Here is a 16,030-nt window from a genome sequence, read left to right as displayed (position 1 = left end):
GTTTTTGGCGATTTGCATTCTTCATGTATATCGCCACCTAGTGGGAGGAGAATTTATGGTAAAAACTTACTTAAATATTGATCTGTTTCTCACCCACACCTAACATATCACTTCTGAAGATATGGATTTAACCACTGGAGTCTTTTGGATTACTTTTATGCTGCTTTTATGTGCTTTTTGGAGCTTTTTTAAAAATGTTGGTACCCATTCACTTGCATTGTATGGACCTACAGAGCTGAAATATTTTTCTAAAAATCTTTGTTTGTGTTCAGAAGAAGAAAGAAAGTCATACACATCTGGGATGGCATGAGAGTGAGTAAATGATGAGATAATTTTCTATGGATAACTTTTATGCTGCCTTTATATTTTTTTTTGGACCATCAAAATTTAGTTAGTAAAATGGTACATTTTTTGTTAGTCAGAAAGGCAACATTGTTTGAGAATGACCCTTAAACATTATCAGTGGCAACACCGCACACTTCTAATGTCTTGGTTCTTGCTCCATGTATACATGCAGTTGATAGCTCCAATGAAAAAAAATATCTAGTAAAGACAAGAAAAAGGGCCCATTCATGCCTGCACATTATATGGGAATGATTCCAGCAAATGACTAATATTTTTGCAGCTGTGATTGCAGATACGAGTAAATTTATTTGTGAACACAGTGTAAGTTCAGAAAAATTATTTAGAAAGAATTGCTCTGGAATTAAAACAATATCCTTGTCTAACAAATAAGATGAGCAAGTTGGGACCAGAATGAGGAGAGGGCAGGACATTCCCCTAAAAATGTAAATGCTTGTCTTTACTAGATTTTATTTTATTTTTTCATTGGAGCTATCAACTGCATGGAGCAAGAACCAAGACGTTAGAAGTGTGGAGTGTTGCCACTGATAATGTTAAAGGGTCATTCTCAAACAATATTAGTTTCTGACTTACAAAAATGAACCTTTTTTTTTAACCACATTTTGATGGTTCAAAAAGCATATAAAGGCACTCACTGTTTACATTTTTATACCACTACTACTACTACTACTACTACTACAACTAATAATTATAATAATAATAATAATAATAAACCATTTACTTTATCAAAATCAGGACATCCCCACAATGTTTTGTAAGATATATATATATATATATATATATATATATATATATATATATATATATATATATATATATATATACACTACTGGTCAAAATTGAAACACTTACTCATTCTTTATTATAATTTTATTTCACATTTTAGAATAATAGCAAAGTCATTAAAACTATGGAATAAGATAAACAGAACTATGGGAATTATGTTGTGACTAAACAAAATCCAAAATAAATCAAAACTGTGTTATATTTTAGCATCTTCAAAGTATTCACCCTTTGCCTAGAATTTTCAGAAATGTACTCTTGACATTTTCTCAACCAACTTCTTGAGGTATCACCCTGGGATACTTTTTAAACAGTATTCAAGGAGTTCCCATCTATATGCTGGGCACTTATTGGCTGCTTTTCTTTATTATTTGGTCCAAGTCATCAATTTTAAAAACTTTTTTTTATTATTACATTTTTTGATTTATAATGAAATAAATTAATATGGTGGCACAATTATATTTTTGTCTACAAAACTAATTTCAAACATTTAAGCATACGCCTTCAGATTAAAATATTTTTAAGATCATGAGAAACATTTCAGTCAAGTGTTTCAAAACTTTTGACCGGTAGTGTGTATGTATAATATATATATATAATTTTGCCCTAAATTTGGTATGGGTGATAACACTAGCCTATTTTCTTTTACAAACCCTTCCAAGTACTATTAAGGTCAATATCACCAATATCAGTACCAATGCTACACTTATATTAAATTAAAGGTTCTTGCCATTTCTGACAAGAAAATGGGTAATTAGACATAGTTTAGTTAGTTTAATCATTTATAAAGCACATTTAAAAACAACAGGAGTTGACCAAAGTGCTGTACAATGCAGAATAAATTAATATACAAAGGCAATAACAATAGTAATAGAAACAAACACACAATGCAAAAACTCAGAGTGAATTAAAAGCTAAAGAATAGAAATAGGTCTTTATGCTGGATTTAAAAATAGCAGTTGATGGGGATGATCTAATATAAAAAGAGAGACTGTTCCATAGACTAGGAGCCGCCACTGAAAAAGCACAGTCACCCTTTGAAGTAAAATGAGAGCAAGGGACAGAAAGAAGCAACTGATTAGATGAACTAAGGGACCTAGAAGCTGAATATGGTTGAAGAAGCTCACTTAAATATTGCGTAGCAAGCCCATGCAGGGCCTTAAAAACAAATAATAACACTTTAAAATCGATTCTAAAATGGACTGGCAGCCAATGCAACGAGGCCAAAACAGGGGTAATATGTTCCCACCTCCTAACACCAGTCAAAGTTTAGCTGCCGCATTCTGACGATCTAGAGAGGATTTAGGAAGACCCAAATATAAGGAATTACAGTAATTTAACCTTGATGAAATAAAGGCATGAATAACTGTTTCCAGGTCATTTCGTCTGAGCATATTTTTTATTTTGGCAATAGATCTGGAAAAAAACAGCCCTTTACGACGGCACTGATCTGCTTGTCAAAATTCAAAGATTAATCCAGAAGACTTTTGACATTACTACATGGGTTGGCAGAGAGGACCTAGCTGGTTACCAATATCTGCGGTTGAAACAAGAGAACGAAAAGTAACTATTTCTGTTTTATTATCATTAAGCTGTAGGAAGTTCATTTCCAACCAACATTTCAAGTCATTCAGACACTGAAACATATTTAACAAGGAGCAGCTTTTGTCTGATTTTACCAGAAAATAAAGCTGAGTATCATCAGCATAACAACGGTATGAAAAATTGTATTTCTGGATAATAGAACCAAGGGGAAGAACATACAGAGAGAACAAAAGCGGCCCCAGAATTGAGCCCTGAGGAACACCAAAACAAATAGGTGTATGCGATGATAAAGAATCACCTAACTAAACAGAAAACTATCTCTCCTTTAGGTAAGAGGCAAACCAATCTAATACATGTCCATGCAAGCCAACCATACATTTAAGACGTTGTAAAAGAATGTCATGATCTACTGTGTCAAATGCTGAAATTAGATCTAATAAAATCAAAATCCAGCATGATCCAGGATCAAATGAAAGTAAAATATAATTGGTGACTTTGAGTAAAACAGATTCAGTACTATGCAATGATCTGAAACCAGACTGAAAAACATTGAAAATGTGAAAAGTGTTTAAGTAAGACAAAAGCTGAGAAAAACAACCTTTTCCAAGATGGCAACTTAGAAATAGGCCTATAATTTTTAAGTTTATTTGGATCAAGTTGAGGCTATTTCAACAACTGCTGAACTAAAGCATATTTCAAAATAGCTGTGACAATTCCGTTTGCTAGAGAGCTATTAATAATAGCCAAAACAACAGGGCTTACAATAGGAAAAACCTCCATAAAAAGACGTGAGGTAACACATCAGAGGAACAGTTTATAGCCTTCAATTGGGCAACAATATCAGAAAGCTGTGAAAGTGATACAGGCTGAAACTGATATAAGGAGCTAGATGAGGATGTTGTTTCAGCAAAGAAAGGTGTTATAATATAATATAATATAATATAATATAATATAATATAATATAATAAAAACTGTATAATAACATAGGCACTCTTTTAACTTTATTTCAAACTTCAAACAAACCCATTCACATAAATGTCACATTAATCTTTTTCATTATTTTGTCCACAAATTAAGTACATTCACACCCACACAAAGTGTATTATTAAACCAACTCAGAAATTATCTAGTGCTTAAAGAAATGTTAAGCAGACAGAAAATAGCCCTCATATCTTGTTTACAAAGTGTGTATGCATTCATCATTCACACAGAGGAACAGTGCTGCTGTATAATATCATATCAAATGTCTGGTTCACCGTGACTAATCATGAGAATCCTTGGCAATGGGATCTTTTGACCACTACATGATTCAATTAATCAATAATCAAGTTTAGAACACTTAATAGTGCACATACTCACCAGTTGTGAGGTTCAGGAGTGAGTTGCTGGTGTAAAGCCAACGAGAAGCCAAAGAAGCTTCCCTGCTCTCCCTCTTTGACGAGGAGGGTCGTGGTGTCCAGATTAAATGCAGAGATCTGGCAGAACAGACACAGCAGCATCCAGCAAAGTCCAGATCCATGGGTCTGGTCTGTGTACCAGAAAGACATAGCAAACAAAGTCCTAGAGCTGGCCCTTTTCATGTATTTAAGTTATTAAAAATGTTTGTACACAGCCCCCGCTTCCTCAGGCTTAGAGTTGCTTTTGCTGTTGCTAGAGTGGTGGTAATGTGTAAGAATGAAAGACTGCACAAGTGCAAGGCACAGACACACACACACACACACACACCCAAGTACACACAGGCCTTGAATAGACCACCCACCCCCCCCCCCCCCCCCCAGCTGACATCATCAGTCAAAGATCCATGCCACATTCGTCCTGTAGTTGAATATGACTAAACACAGAAAAATTCAAGTAGCAGCAGCCAGCTGTCATCCACATATTTCTATGCAAACTTTGGTATATTGCATAAAAAATGCTGGATGGAAACACCAAGATGCAAATACATTTTCCAAAATGTGCATAAAAAAATAATTGGGTGGATATGCTTGAGGTAGATACATTTTTATTAGATGAGACATAAACTACTCTGGAAACACATTTACCCAAAATTCCTACGTGTGCATCAAAAAAGCCATGTGGCTTTGCCTCAAGTCATGTGACTGAATAATTCCCTCATAACTGGATCAATATCATCGCATGTATCATTTCGGTTACGACTGTAACCATGGTTCTCTGAAAGGAGGGAACAAGACGCGAGTGACAATCTCTGAAGGCCTTTAAAATCATGCCAATCAATTGGCAGATGGGGCTTGATGCTCCGCCCCTGATAAACGTCATCACAGATATATAAACCGGAGCACAGCATCATTTCATCTGGATTTTTTTAAATGAAGGGAAGAGCGCATCTCTCGGCCCCTTTACAACAAAAAATTTGTAGTGCAGCTAGCGTACTTTCCTCCTTTCAGGGAACCAAGGTTACAGTCGTAACCAAGACGTTCCCTTTCAAATTGGTCACTTCGACACTGCATCAGTAGCTGATGTTATGGGTACCGTATTCCACAGTGCCGTGCTACTGATTAACATGCACAAGGCAAGCCTACTAGTCAAGTCAAGTCATTTTTATTTGTATAGCGCCTTTCACAAAACACATCTTTTCAAAGCAGTTTTACAGAAGATCAGGCATTAACAGAAGATAAAACTGTAATACCTATAATGTCTTAGAGTCATCATTGTTTAGTTTGATGAAATATGATTGTGTGTTGTTTAAAAATAAGTAATTAAATAACAATTGTATTTATAACCCCAGTGAGCAAGCCGAAGGCGACTGTGGCAAGGAACACAAAACTCAAAAAATGTTGGTTAATGGAGAAAAATAACCTTGCGAGAAACCAGACTCACTGTGGGGGCCAGTTCCCCTCTGGCTAACATCATGAATATAATGGCAATATTACTTATGTATAGTGCAAGTCATGGTTTAAAATTATTAAAAACTAGATTGACTAATGTCTTTAAAGTTCATCCTGGATTAACTGCAGAAGTTCATATAGATGCAATTGTCCTTGTTAGTTGGCTGATGAAGGGTTTTATTGGCAATTAAACGATAGCCTATGTATTCCATTTCAAGAGTGTAGTCCATCATTAGACTGAGGTGATGCAGGCAGAGATCAGTTAGGTGCATCGCAGTTCAACCTGGCCGGTAATTTCAGTGAGGTCTATCCCAAGTCCAAGGTTCAGGCAATGGCATATGAAGTATCCCATGTCTTATGGTTGGAGTTGGCATCAGTTCATCCTCTGAAGTCCATCGAAATAGACTGAAGTGATGTTTGGCTGGCACCGGCTGCTATTAGTCATCATCACAACGGCAACACGTAGCAGTGGAGTCCAACACCAAGCAGGAACAGATCTGGATCTGGCCAGTTCTGGTGACCTCAGGATAGGAGTCCCGAGGTTGAGACAGGGAAACAAATAAAATAATATTAGCATAGATGCCATTCAATTTATTGCAGAGTTATAGATCACGATCATTGTTTCTGGTTCCGGCAGACCTAACTAAAGCAGCCTAATTGTGAGTTGAAGGATAAATTAGGTGTATGCCTTGCTAAATAGATGAGTCTTTAGTCTAGACTTAAACTGAGTGAGTGTGTCTGCATCTCGAACAGTGTTAGGGAGACTATTCCATAGTTTAGGAGCCAAATATGAAAAGGATCTACCTCCTTTTGTGGATTTTGATATTCTAGGAACTATTATCAGGGCAGAATTTTGAGATCGTAATGAACGTGATGGAATATATGGTAGAAGGTCACTTAAGTACTGTGGAGCTAGACCATTCAAACTTTGTATGTAGTTAACAGAATTTTAAAATTAATACGAAATTTAACAGGTAGCCAATGTAACGATGATAAAATGGGGCTAATATGATCATATTTCTTGGTTCTAGTCAGCACTCTGGCTGCTGCATTTTTAACCATTTGAAGTTTATTTATTGATCTTGCTGGACATCCTCCCAGTAATGCATTACAATAATCTAATCTTGAGGTCATAAACACATTAATTAGTTTTTCGGCATCAGCAACAGAGAGCATGTGTCGTAATTTAGCAATATTTCTTAGGTGGAAGAATGCTGTTCTACAAACATTTGTAATTTGATTTTCAAAGGTCAGATTAGTATATCAAATATAACACCTAAATTCTTCGCTGTTGATGATGATGTAACAATATATCAATCGAAAGTCAAATTCTATTTTAGTGGCTTATTTTTAGAGGTTTTTGGTCCAATAATTAATACCTCTGTTTTGTCGGAATTGAGTAGATGGAAATTTCTGGCCATTCAATCTTTTATTTCATTGATACACTCTGCTAATTTGGAGAATTGTGAAATCTCATCAGGTTTTGAAGAAATATAAAGTTGGGTATCATCGGCATAACAGTGGAAACTTATTCCACGATTCCTGATAATATCTCCCAGGGGAAGCATATACAAGGAGAAAAGCAAAGGCCCTAAAACTGATCCCTGTGGCACTCCATACTTTACTTTTGTTTGGTTTGACAATTCCTCATTTACATAGACAAAGTGGTAGGGGTCTGCTAAATAGGACCTAAACCATGCTAATGCAACTCCACAAATGCCAACATCATTCTCCAGCCTATTCAAGAGAATGTTGTGATCTATCGTGTCCAATGCAGCACTAAGATCTAAAAGCAATAGAAGTGAATTGCAGCCGCGATCAGATGATATGAGCAAGTCATTTGTAACTCTGATAAGTGCAGTCTCTGTACTGTGATGAGGCCTAATTCCTAACTGAAATTGTTCATATATACTATTTCTCTGTAGAAATGAACATATTTGGGAGGATACTACTTTTTTTAGTATATTCAACATAAACGGGATATTTGAAATCGGTCTATAAGTAGCCAGTTCTCCAGGATCAAGTTGTGGCTTCTTAATAAGCGGTTTGATAACTGCCATTTTAAAGTTTCTTGGGACATGTCCTAAGGATAGCAAGAAGTTAATAATATTAAGAAGAGGTTCTGAGATTACTGAGAATACTTATTTTAAGAGCTTGGTTGGTATTGCATCTAACAAGCATGTTGTGGCTTTTGATGTTTCAATAAGTTTTGTTAGCTCTTCATGAACTATGACAGTGAAGGATTGAAGTTGCATGTGAGGAAAATTATGAGACACTCTTTTCTGAGGTACTGTGACAGATGATTGCATAATTCAAATTTTATTTTTGATTATTTAAATTTTATCAGTAAAGAAATTCATGAAGTCATTACTATTGTGCTGTGACGGGATATCTGGTTCAGTTGATACTTTATTCCTAACCAATTTATCCACAGTACTGAATAAAAACCTAGGATTGTTTTGGTTATTTTCTACGAGTTTGCTAAAATATGCTGACCTGGCAGCTTTTAGTGCCCGTCTGTAGCTACAGACACTATCATTCCATGCACTGCGAAATACCTCTAATTTTGTACTATTCCACTTGCGCTCCATTTTTTGAGATGCTCTCTTAAGAGCATGAGTGTGATCATTGTACCATGGTGCAGGGCTTTTTTCTTTAATTTTCTTCAATCGAAGGGGGGCGACACTATCAAGAGTGCTAGAGATGACTGTATTTATATTTTCTGTTATTTCATCAAGTTCTTCTAGGCTTTGGGGTTTACTGAGTGTATGAGATAGATCTGGAAGATTATTAGTGAAGCTATCTTTAGTGGTCGAAAGAATAGTTCTACCTGAACGATAGCATGGTGTAGATTGAGTAACATTAGCTGATTGCAGCATACAAGAGACGAGGTAATGATCCGAGATGTCTTCGCTCTGTGGCAGAATTTCTATATTATCAACATCAACTCCATATGACAGAATTAAATCTAGCATATGATTATGGTGATGAGTTGGTCCTGTTACATTTTGTCTGACTCCAAGAGAGTTGAGATTATCGATAAATGCTAATTCCAATGTGTCATTTTCATTATCTATGTGAATGTTGAAGTCACCAACAATTAAAGCTCTATCTACAGTGACTACAAGATCTGATAAAAAATTTGCAAATTCACCAAGGAAATCAGAATAAGGCCCAGGTGATCTATATACTGTAGCAAGGGTAAAAGATGACAGAGTTTTTTATTTATATCTATATCTGACGGTCTCACATTAAGCATTATTAGTTCAAAAGACTTAATTTTATAACCTGTCCTCTGAGTAACACCAAAAACTTCACTGTAAATTGTAGCAACACCTCCTCGACCCTTCAGACGAGGCTCATGTTTATAACAATAACTTGGGGGAGAAGATTCATTTAAACTAATATATTCATCCAGTTTAAGCCAGGTTTCAGTCAAACAGAGCACATCCAAATAATGATCTGTAATCATTTCATTTACAATTAGTGCTTTGGTAGAAAGAGATCTAATGTTTAGTAGCCCTATCTTTATATGGTGTTTATCTTTAATTTGTTTGTTTTGTTCAAGTTTGACCTTAATCAAATTTTTTCTAAATGATTTAATGATGGTTTTGTGTTTGGTAGTTTGGGGAACAGACACAGTCTCTATATGATATCTAGGTGATACAGTCTCTATGTGTTGTAGTTTATGTGTCCTGTGTGACGTCTCAAGGCAGCTAGCAGATTTTCGGATTAGCCAGTTTGTCTGCTTCCTGACCTGGGCCCCAGTTAGTCAAATACTATCATTATTAATACTATGAGCCAAATTACTAGAGAGGAGAGCGGCACCTTCCCTGGAGGAATGGAGTCCGTCTCTCTTTAGCAGGTCAGGTCTACCCCAAAACCTCTTCTAATTATCTATAAATCCTATTCTATTCTCCAGACACCACTCAGACATCCAGCCATTCAGTGACACTAATCTAGTATAAACCTCATCACCACGATGAGCAGGGAGGGGGCCAGAGCATATTACAGTGTCTGACATCGTTTTTGAAAATTGACACACCTCTTTAACATAACCTCTAGTGATTTCCAACTGGCAAAGCTGGACATCATTAGTTCATTTAGCATTAGCAAGCACTTGTAAATTTGATTTGATGTCAGATGCTCTGGCAACCAAAATGCATTTAACAGTAGTGGCTGGAGTCTCTATTTCCACATTCCTTACAAAATAATCACCAATAACAAGGGCTCTTTCAACATGATTCTCAGTGGGTGCATCACTGAGTGGGGAGAATCGATTGGAAACCTTAACAGGAACGGGAGAGTGGTTTCCATTTGCTGAGCAAGTATGCCACTGAGACGTCACCCAAACGCCCTGCTGCGGGGGCTCTACAGCCGGAACCAAAATGTGCATGTTGCTCTCTGTACTGTCCGCGTCTGAAACAATATCTACCAGCTTCACTTTCTTGCTGACCTCCACTAGCATTCGGATGCATGCCTCTAACTCATGAAACTGCTCCGTCAGCTTGACTAATTCCTTACATTTATCACATGTGAATCCCTCACTGCTGACAGAAGAGGCTATTGTAAATATGTGACATGCAATGCAGGAAGAAATAACATGAGCGGATGCCATGACTTACCCCAGTTGTTTGTTGTTGTTGTTGTTGTTGTTGGTTGTTCCTGAGTGGTGAGGGTTTGAGATCGATGTGAATCCCTCACACAATTGTTTGTTGTTATGGTTGTTCTTGATAAGCAGTGCTTTGAGATGGATGCAATAATCCGTGTAACACAGAGGAGAAAAAAAGGGGTTCGCGCTGTAAAATGCACGCAGTTGAATCGCGATAAGAGAATAATGTGGGGGAAAACCCGATGCAGATTAGATAAGCGATAGATAAGATAGATAAGCGATGCTAAAAAAGCTATCAGGCTACAAACACAGACTCGAGCTAGACGCCAGCATCAACAGGTAAAATACACACAGATGAAACAGTAGAAAAGCGGAAAAACCTGAAACACGCGGTAAAATGACAAAGGATAAAAAGACGAACGTATGAGAATAAGAATAAGCAATGCTAAGCAGGCTACACTCATGCAGCATGCAGTCAGGAACAGGAAGTCCAGTGATGTGTTCAGGACTATGTCAATGTTGAAAGGCATTTACATTGTCCCCCTTCATATTGAAAAATAGAAAGGGTAATAGAGAACATCAAAAACAGAAAATATAATAATGACATTCCACGAAGTGCAGTTAAACATTGTACAGTAATACTCACCCACACCGTGGTGGGGAAAGACTTCAGAACGGTCAGTGACCAACATAAAAATTTTATGCCACTAACCAACATGGTAGAAAACATTAAAAACATTACTCTTCATATCAGAAGAGTCAAAGAATGGCAGGTCATGAGACCAACGGCCAATACACAATGCCACTAGCCCTCAGGGCAGTGAACAAAGAGAAATTAACTTTATTTCGCAGCAAGAGCCTAGGAAGAGAGAGAAGATACATCTAAGTTATATAACCTAATTAAGGTATCAGGAGAAGCCCAGCCTGCAGCCAGACAGATGTCCTCCAAGGACACACCCTTTGCAAAAGCCCAGGAGAAAGACATGCACCTGGTCGAATGGGATTTAACCCCCTGTGGGACATTGTACGCCCTGCGAATTGTAAGCAAGCGCGATGGTGTCAACAACCCAATGAAAAATCCTTTGCTTGGAGATGACCAAACCCTTTGAACAGCCTCCAAAGCAGACAAAGAGCTGATCTGTCAGCCTGAATTGATGGCAAATCTACAAGCGTAACACCCTCATGGGGCAGAGCATGTGCCTCGTCCGATTCAAATGGGAAGGGAAAAAGAAAATAAGGTTACCACCTGAGCTCCAAAGGCAGTGGCCAAAACCGTGGGCACAGAACCCTCCTTAGGCTTGAGAACGAATTTCTACAAGCCAGGTCTGAATTCTAGGCAAGTATAATGGACCAACAGTGCCTGAACACACTTGACCAAAGCAAAAGCGAGCAACAGCGCAGTCTTCAAAGAGAGTACTGGCAAACTTACCGCATCAAGTGGGTCTCAGCCGTCTCACTCTCTGCAAGAATTTAATGACCAAAAGGTGCTTACACATTGACAAACTGCTGAAAGGGATTTGCATCCAAACACTCTTGCAAAAAGTGAAGCATCGTACGTACAGGGCAATGCACTGGGTCCTCACCTCGAAATAGTCAGCAAAAACTCACCATTTCAAGGCATAAAGCCGCATTGTTGAGGGGTTATGGTCTATAACATGATGTCGAGCCCATCTGTGTTAGACAAGCCCCATTCAGGGACCAGATATGAATTTTACAAAGCTCCAGCTGAGGATGCCAGATCGTGATTTGTGTTTACAAGAGCAGACCTCACTGATTTATATGCCACGATTTATGTAATGCAATGTGAAACTTTCACAATGGTAGGGCTACCCCCAGCCTGAACTTGTCAAGCACTGGAATATAGATTGAGTGCGTTTGTTGGTCACACGCACTTATATGGCCACTGAGTTGAGTTTCATTCCAAGAAAATTGCCAACTGGCACCAACACGCTTTTCGCCCAACTGACTTTGAGGTCCAAATGCTCCAGATGTGCAAGCAGCAGATTCCTGTGCTTGCACACTTGTTCCTCGGATTTTGCTAAAAGCAATCAATCAATGAGGTAGTTCAATACATGGACAGTGCTCAGCCTCAGCGGAGCGAGCATTGCATTGCCACATTTCATAAATGTGCAGGGAGCCATGGACAAGCCAAAGGGCAGAACTTTGAACTGGTATGCAGTCCTCTCAAAGGCAAAATTGGCACATTTCGCACCGTGACGGTGGAGGAGAGGACCACTTTAGGGGATGCGAGATGGCCACTTTAATGGGCCATTTTGAGGCCAGAAGAAACGTTGTGTACACCTTAAATTCCTATGTTACGGCATAGCAGTGTTTTGACATGTAACTAACAACAGTAAAAAAGGCACTGAAAGTGACCTGCGTCATGCCGCCAATACGTTTCTGGCTCGTGACGGCAGGGAAAGTGAGAGGGCTGTATTGGGGACACAATTTTTTCCCCCTCAGGCCTCTTTAGAGGGTTGGGGCAAAAAACACTGCATACTTCTTAAGCCATGTTATGACATGGTAGTGTAGGCTCTACTGATTGATTAGATCAGTGTTACTATCAGAAATAATTAATTATTTCTTTAGTTATTAATTAATATTGAAATTAAATAATAGAATCTAACTCATTAAAGCCTCATACAGGGCACCAGTAAATGAGTGCGCTAAGTTCAGGAGCGGGTTTGGTTATTAGCAATAATTAATAATTATCAAAAATAATTATCAATTATTAAAATCAATAGAACATTGATTTGAATCAATGTTAGCTCTTTTAATCCTTCACATCAACAATCATCAAAGATAATTATCAATTATCAAAATCAATAGAATATTAATAAGGATTAATATCGCCGGGGCACCACCCTGGAATCAGGGACTAATAACCAGACAGTATAACAGTCTCAATATTAGATTGTTCTCATAAGAATATCGACATTCAAAAGGAAACAGTGAAGGCTTGAATCCGAGCATTGACATTCCCTGCCAGCATTTGACACAGGTGTATGCAAAACAAACCAAAACACTTCTCTTTGAAATATAACAAAGTTTATTTATGCAGTAATATCAATTAATAATCAATACAATGCAGTCAATAAACTTCCTACTTACAACTACAAACTAAACAGTGACATGATTAAATATGGTAACCAAAATAATCCTATAACACATGAGAGGAATGAGTGACGTGCACAAAATGGCGGACGTGACTCTCGTGGAGAGTACGTCATGCGAGATTTCCTGCCAGAGAATATGGCCGCGAATGTGGGCAGAGAGAAGCCAGTTAATGGTGTCTGCCCATTTACCGTGTGTCTCCGCTTGTATGATAACTTAGGGACAAAGCTGAGCTTTATCACAAAGTTATCTACTATCCAAAAGTGTGTGCGAGAATGTTTGTGAGGGGTTGCGTGTGTGTGGTTAGTACAAGAGAGAGAGAATAATGTGGCAGCACCAAAGCCAGTTTCGCGATCGTGGGAGAGAAAGCAGCTGTTAGTTTATCACTCAGAGATGCGGTGGACAGCTTGTAAACCATCCCGCGGTCTTTGGTTCTTTAATGGATAAACTCAGTGTGCCAGTCTCACCTACGATGTACACAACAGTTCAATGTGGTTGGACTACAACACAGCATATCTCATTCATGATAACAGTACATTAAAGTAATACCTTGAGTATTATTAGCAGCAATGAGCGGACTCGGCGGTCCGTAAACTGTACAAGCAATAACCTTGATACACAAGAACAACACACTATAATATTCTATCTCTGCCCAGACGTAAACCTCTTACTTGAATCGTATGAGGAAGTAGAATGTGTGTTCATCCATCCTTTAACTCCGACTCGGTTCCTTGAGGCTCGGGTGATGACGGGAGGCTGTTTCCTCGCTCTGTCAGCGGGCGGTACGACTGCTGATTCTCGGCGAACTGGCAGAGAAATCAGTGACGTCGACTTGATTGAAGAGGTAAGAGAAATCTTTTTCTCTTCACTTCTGCAGGCAAATGGTTGAAGATGTGGATTGCTCGGCGGTCTCCTTCGGACCCGTTAGAGTGTTCGGTGAAACACAGAGTAATCTCAACTTGTCCAGCGAGATGCAGTTTGTATGGCCACAGTTTCAAGTTGGATGTTACTTCCTTGTGCCACGAGGCTACACCTGAGAGTAGCGATGAGCTGCATCTACACACGGCGGGCAAAGTTGCTGGAAGCAATGCCCAGAAGGGTCTCAGAGTTATTTCTACTCCCGATGACATCATGGTTGAGGGCCGTTCTGTTGTGTGCCTCATCCAATAGGAGTTGAGAGTTCGATCCTTTAGTGAGCAAGGCTTCATGGGAAATTCATGGGGTTTTGGACTCCCTTTGTTTGATTTTGGTGCGGTTTTTATCAGTAAGATTTATGACTGTGTGTGGGCCTCAGTCAGGTTTTACGACTGTGTTAGGCCTGCTTTTGTCTTCTATCTGAATACATGATGCCCAACAGTAGTCTTATGGAACTTCATTAACAACAGAAAGACAACGGCAGACAATCTGTGGACTGGCATGTTTAACAAGCACTGCAAAGGCAGAAGTGCCAGAGACCTGCACTCTCACTGATCAGGGAGAGCGTCAAGTCATAATAAGCTGCCCATGTAGCTCTGCAAATAACCACACTGGCGGTGAAACTCTGAGATGCACCAACACAGTGTATACCATTCAACCTCTTTCTCAAGCGAGAAACTTCAAGCAACGCAGGCCGGTTGTCCAGTTTTCCCACCCATGGGGAAAATTACAGTAAGCCTCCCACCTGAGCACATACATGTCTCACTAGTGAAGCCCAGCGACAAAATATCCCTGACATCATTACCACTGCCGAACGTGAACGATAGCAGCGTGCCGGAGCATGCCACAAATCTCCACTGTTGCACTGAACAGGCAAAGCCGCTTGAGATGGAGAAGAGGAGAGATGCACGGCTCAAGCCGGCGACAAATTGTCCTCAAGTTCTCCATGCTACATACCCCGTCCTCGTTAGGTTTAGGGAGGAGAGAGGGAACTGGCGTCAGCTTTCCCAGGAAGCAAGCCGAGAGCCAAGCATTTCAAATGACATGCTCACAATGAAGACAAACAAATCTCAGCAAGCCCTGTGTCAGTGTGGGCTCAGGCCAGGGGATAAACAGTGTTTGTGCCTGACAGGGATAAACGTCAGCGATATGTAGTATCCACCTCATCATAATCTCTGCCAAACGGGATCATATCATGCGCGCCGTATCGTCACGGCCGCACTGGACAGGCGAAGCGATGTAAGACATTATGGCGGAGAGACGCGCGGCCCAAGCCGGCAACACATCATACTCAAACACTTCATGCTCCATATCCCGTCCTCATGTGCCTCCCTCATACACTCCCTCGGGAGCTGCAGAAGGAGTATCGAGGAAGGAGAAATGAGCAATATCTGCTTTTTTTTAGAACAAAAGCGAGCCGAGAACAAAGCGTCATGAGTTTCATGCATTCACAGTGAATGCCGCTCATATAAAACAGCGCTCGTGCCCATCAGACAGTGGGATATATCGCTCACAAGGTGAAAAAAAATTATGAAACACCATCTTGAAAAATGGCTATTTTATGTGCTTTACACTCAAATTACACAACAACAATCACAGTGCAATAGCAATCACAATGCAACAGCGTTTAAAAGGCAGAAGTTATAGGGGCTTCAGAGATCGTTCCTAAAGCATCAGCTATTGATGCAGTGTCGAAGTGACCGACTTGAAGGAACTCAAAGATTCACTGAAAAAATTTACTGTAGAATTTCCAGGAATTACATGGCAAAAAAGTTGCCTATAAAGTACTGTAAAAATTTTGTTAATGGCAGTAACATTGAACTAAACTTTTTTTTTTGTAATTATACTGAAC

The 16,030-nt window shown here is 39.1% G+C and overlaps 1 protein-coding gene across 3 annotated transcripts in view; it reads right to left on the bottom strand.

Annotated features, from left to right (window-relative positions):
* itga7 (integrin, alpha 7) overlaps nucleotides 1-4,346 on the bottom strand; it is a 191,252-nt gene extending 186,906 nt beyond the window's left edge. For all 3 annotated transcript variants that reach the window (XM_051672272.1, XM_051672273.1, XM_051672274.1), the window contains exon 1: nucleotides 4,051-4,346. In XM_051672272.1, coding sequence (XP_051528232.1) covers nucleotides 4,051-4,271 — 221 coding nt within the window. In that variant the 5' untranslated portion in view covers nucleotides 4,272-4,346. The remainder of the gene's footprint in view (nucleotides 1-4,050) is intronic.
* Between the last annotated feature and the right edge of the window lie 11,684 nt (nucleotides 4,347-16,030).

This window comes from Myxocyprinus asiaticus, chromosome 35, assembly GCF_019703515.2.
Source record: "Myxocyprinus asiaticus isolate MX2 ecotype Aquarium Trade chromosome 35, UBuf_Myxa_2, whole genome shotgun sequence".
NCBI lineage: Eukaryota > Metazoa > Chordata > Actinopteri > Cypriniformes > Catostomidae > Myxocyprinus > Myxocyprinus asiaticus.
This window is presented reverse-complemented; position numbering and strand designations above follow the sequence as displayed.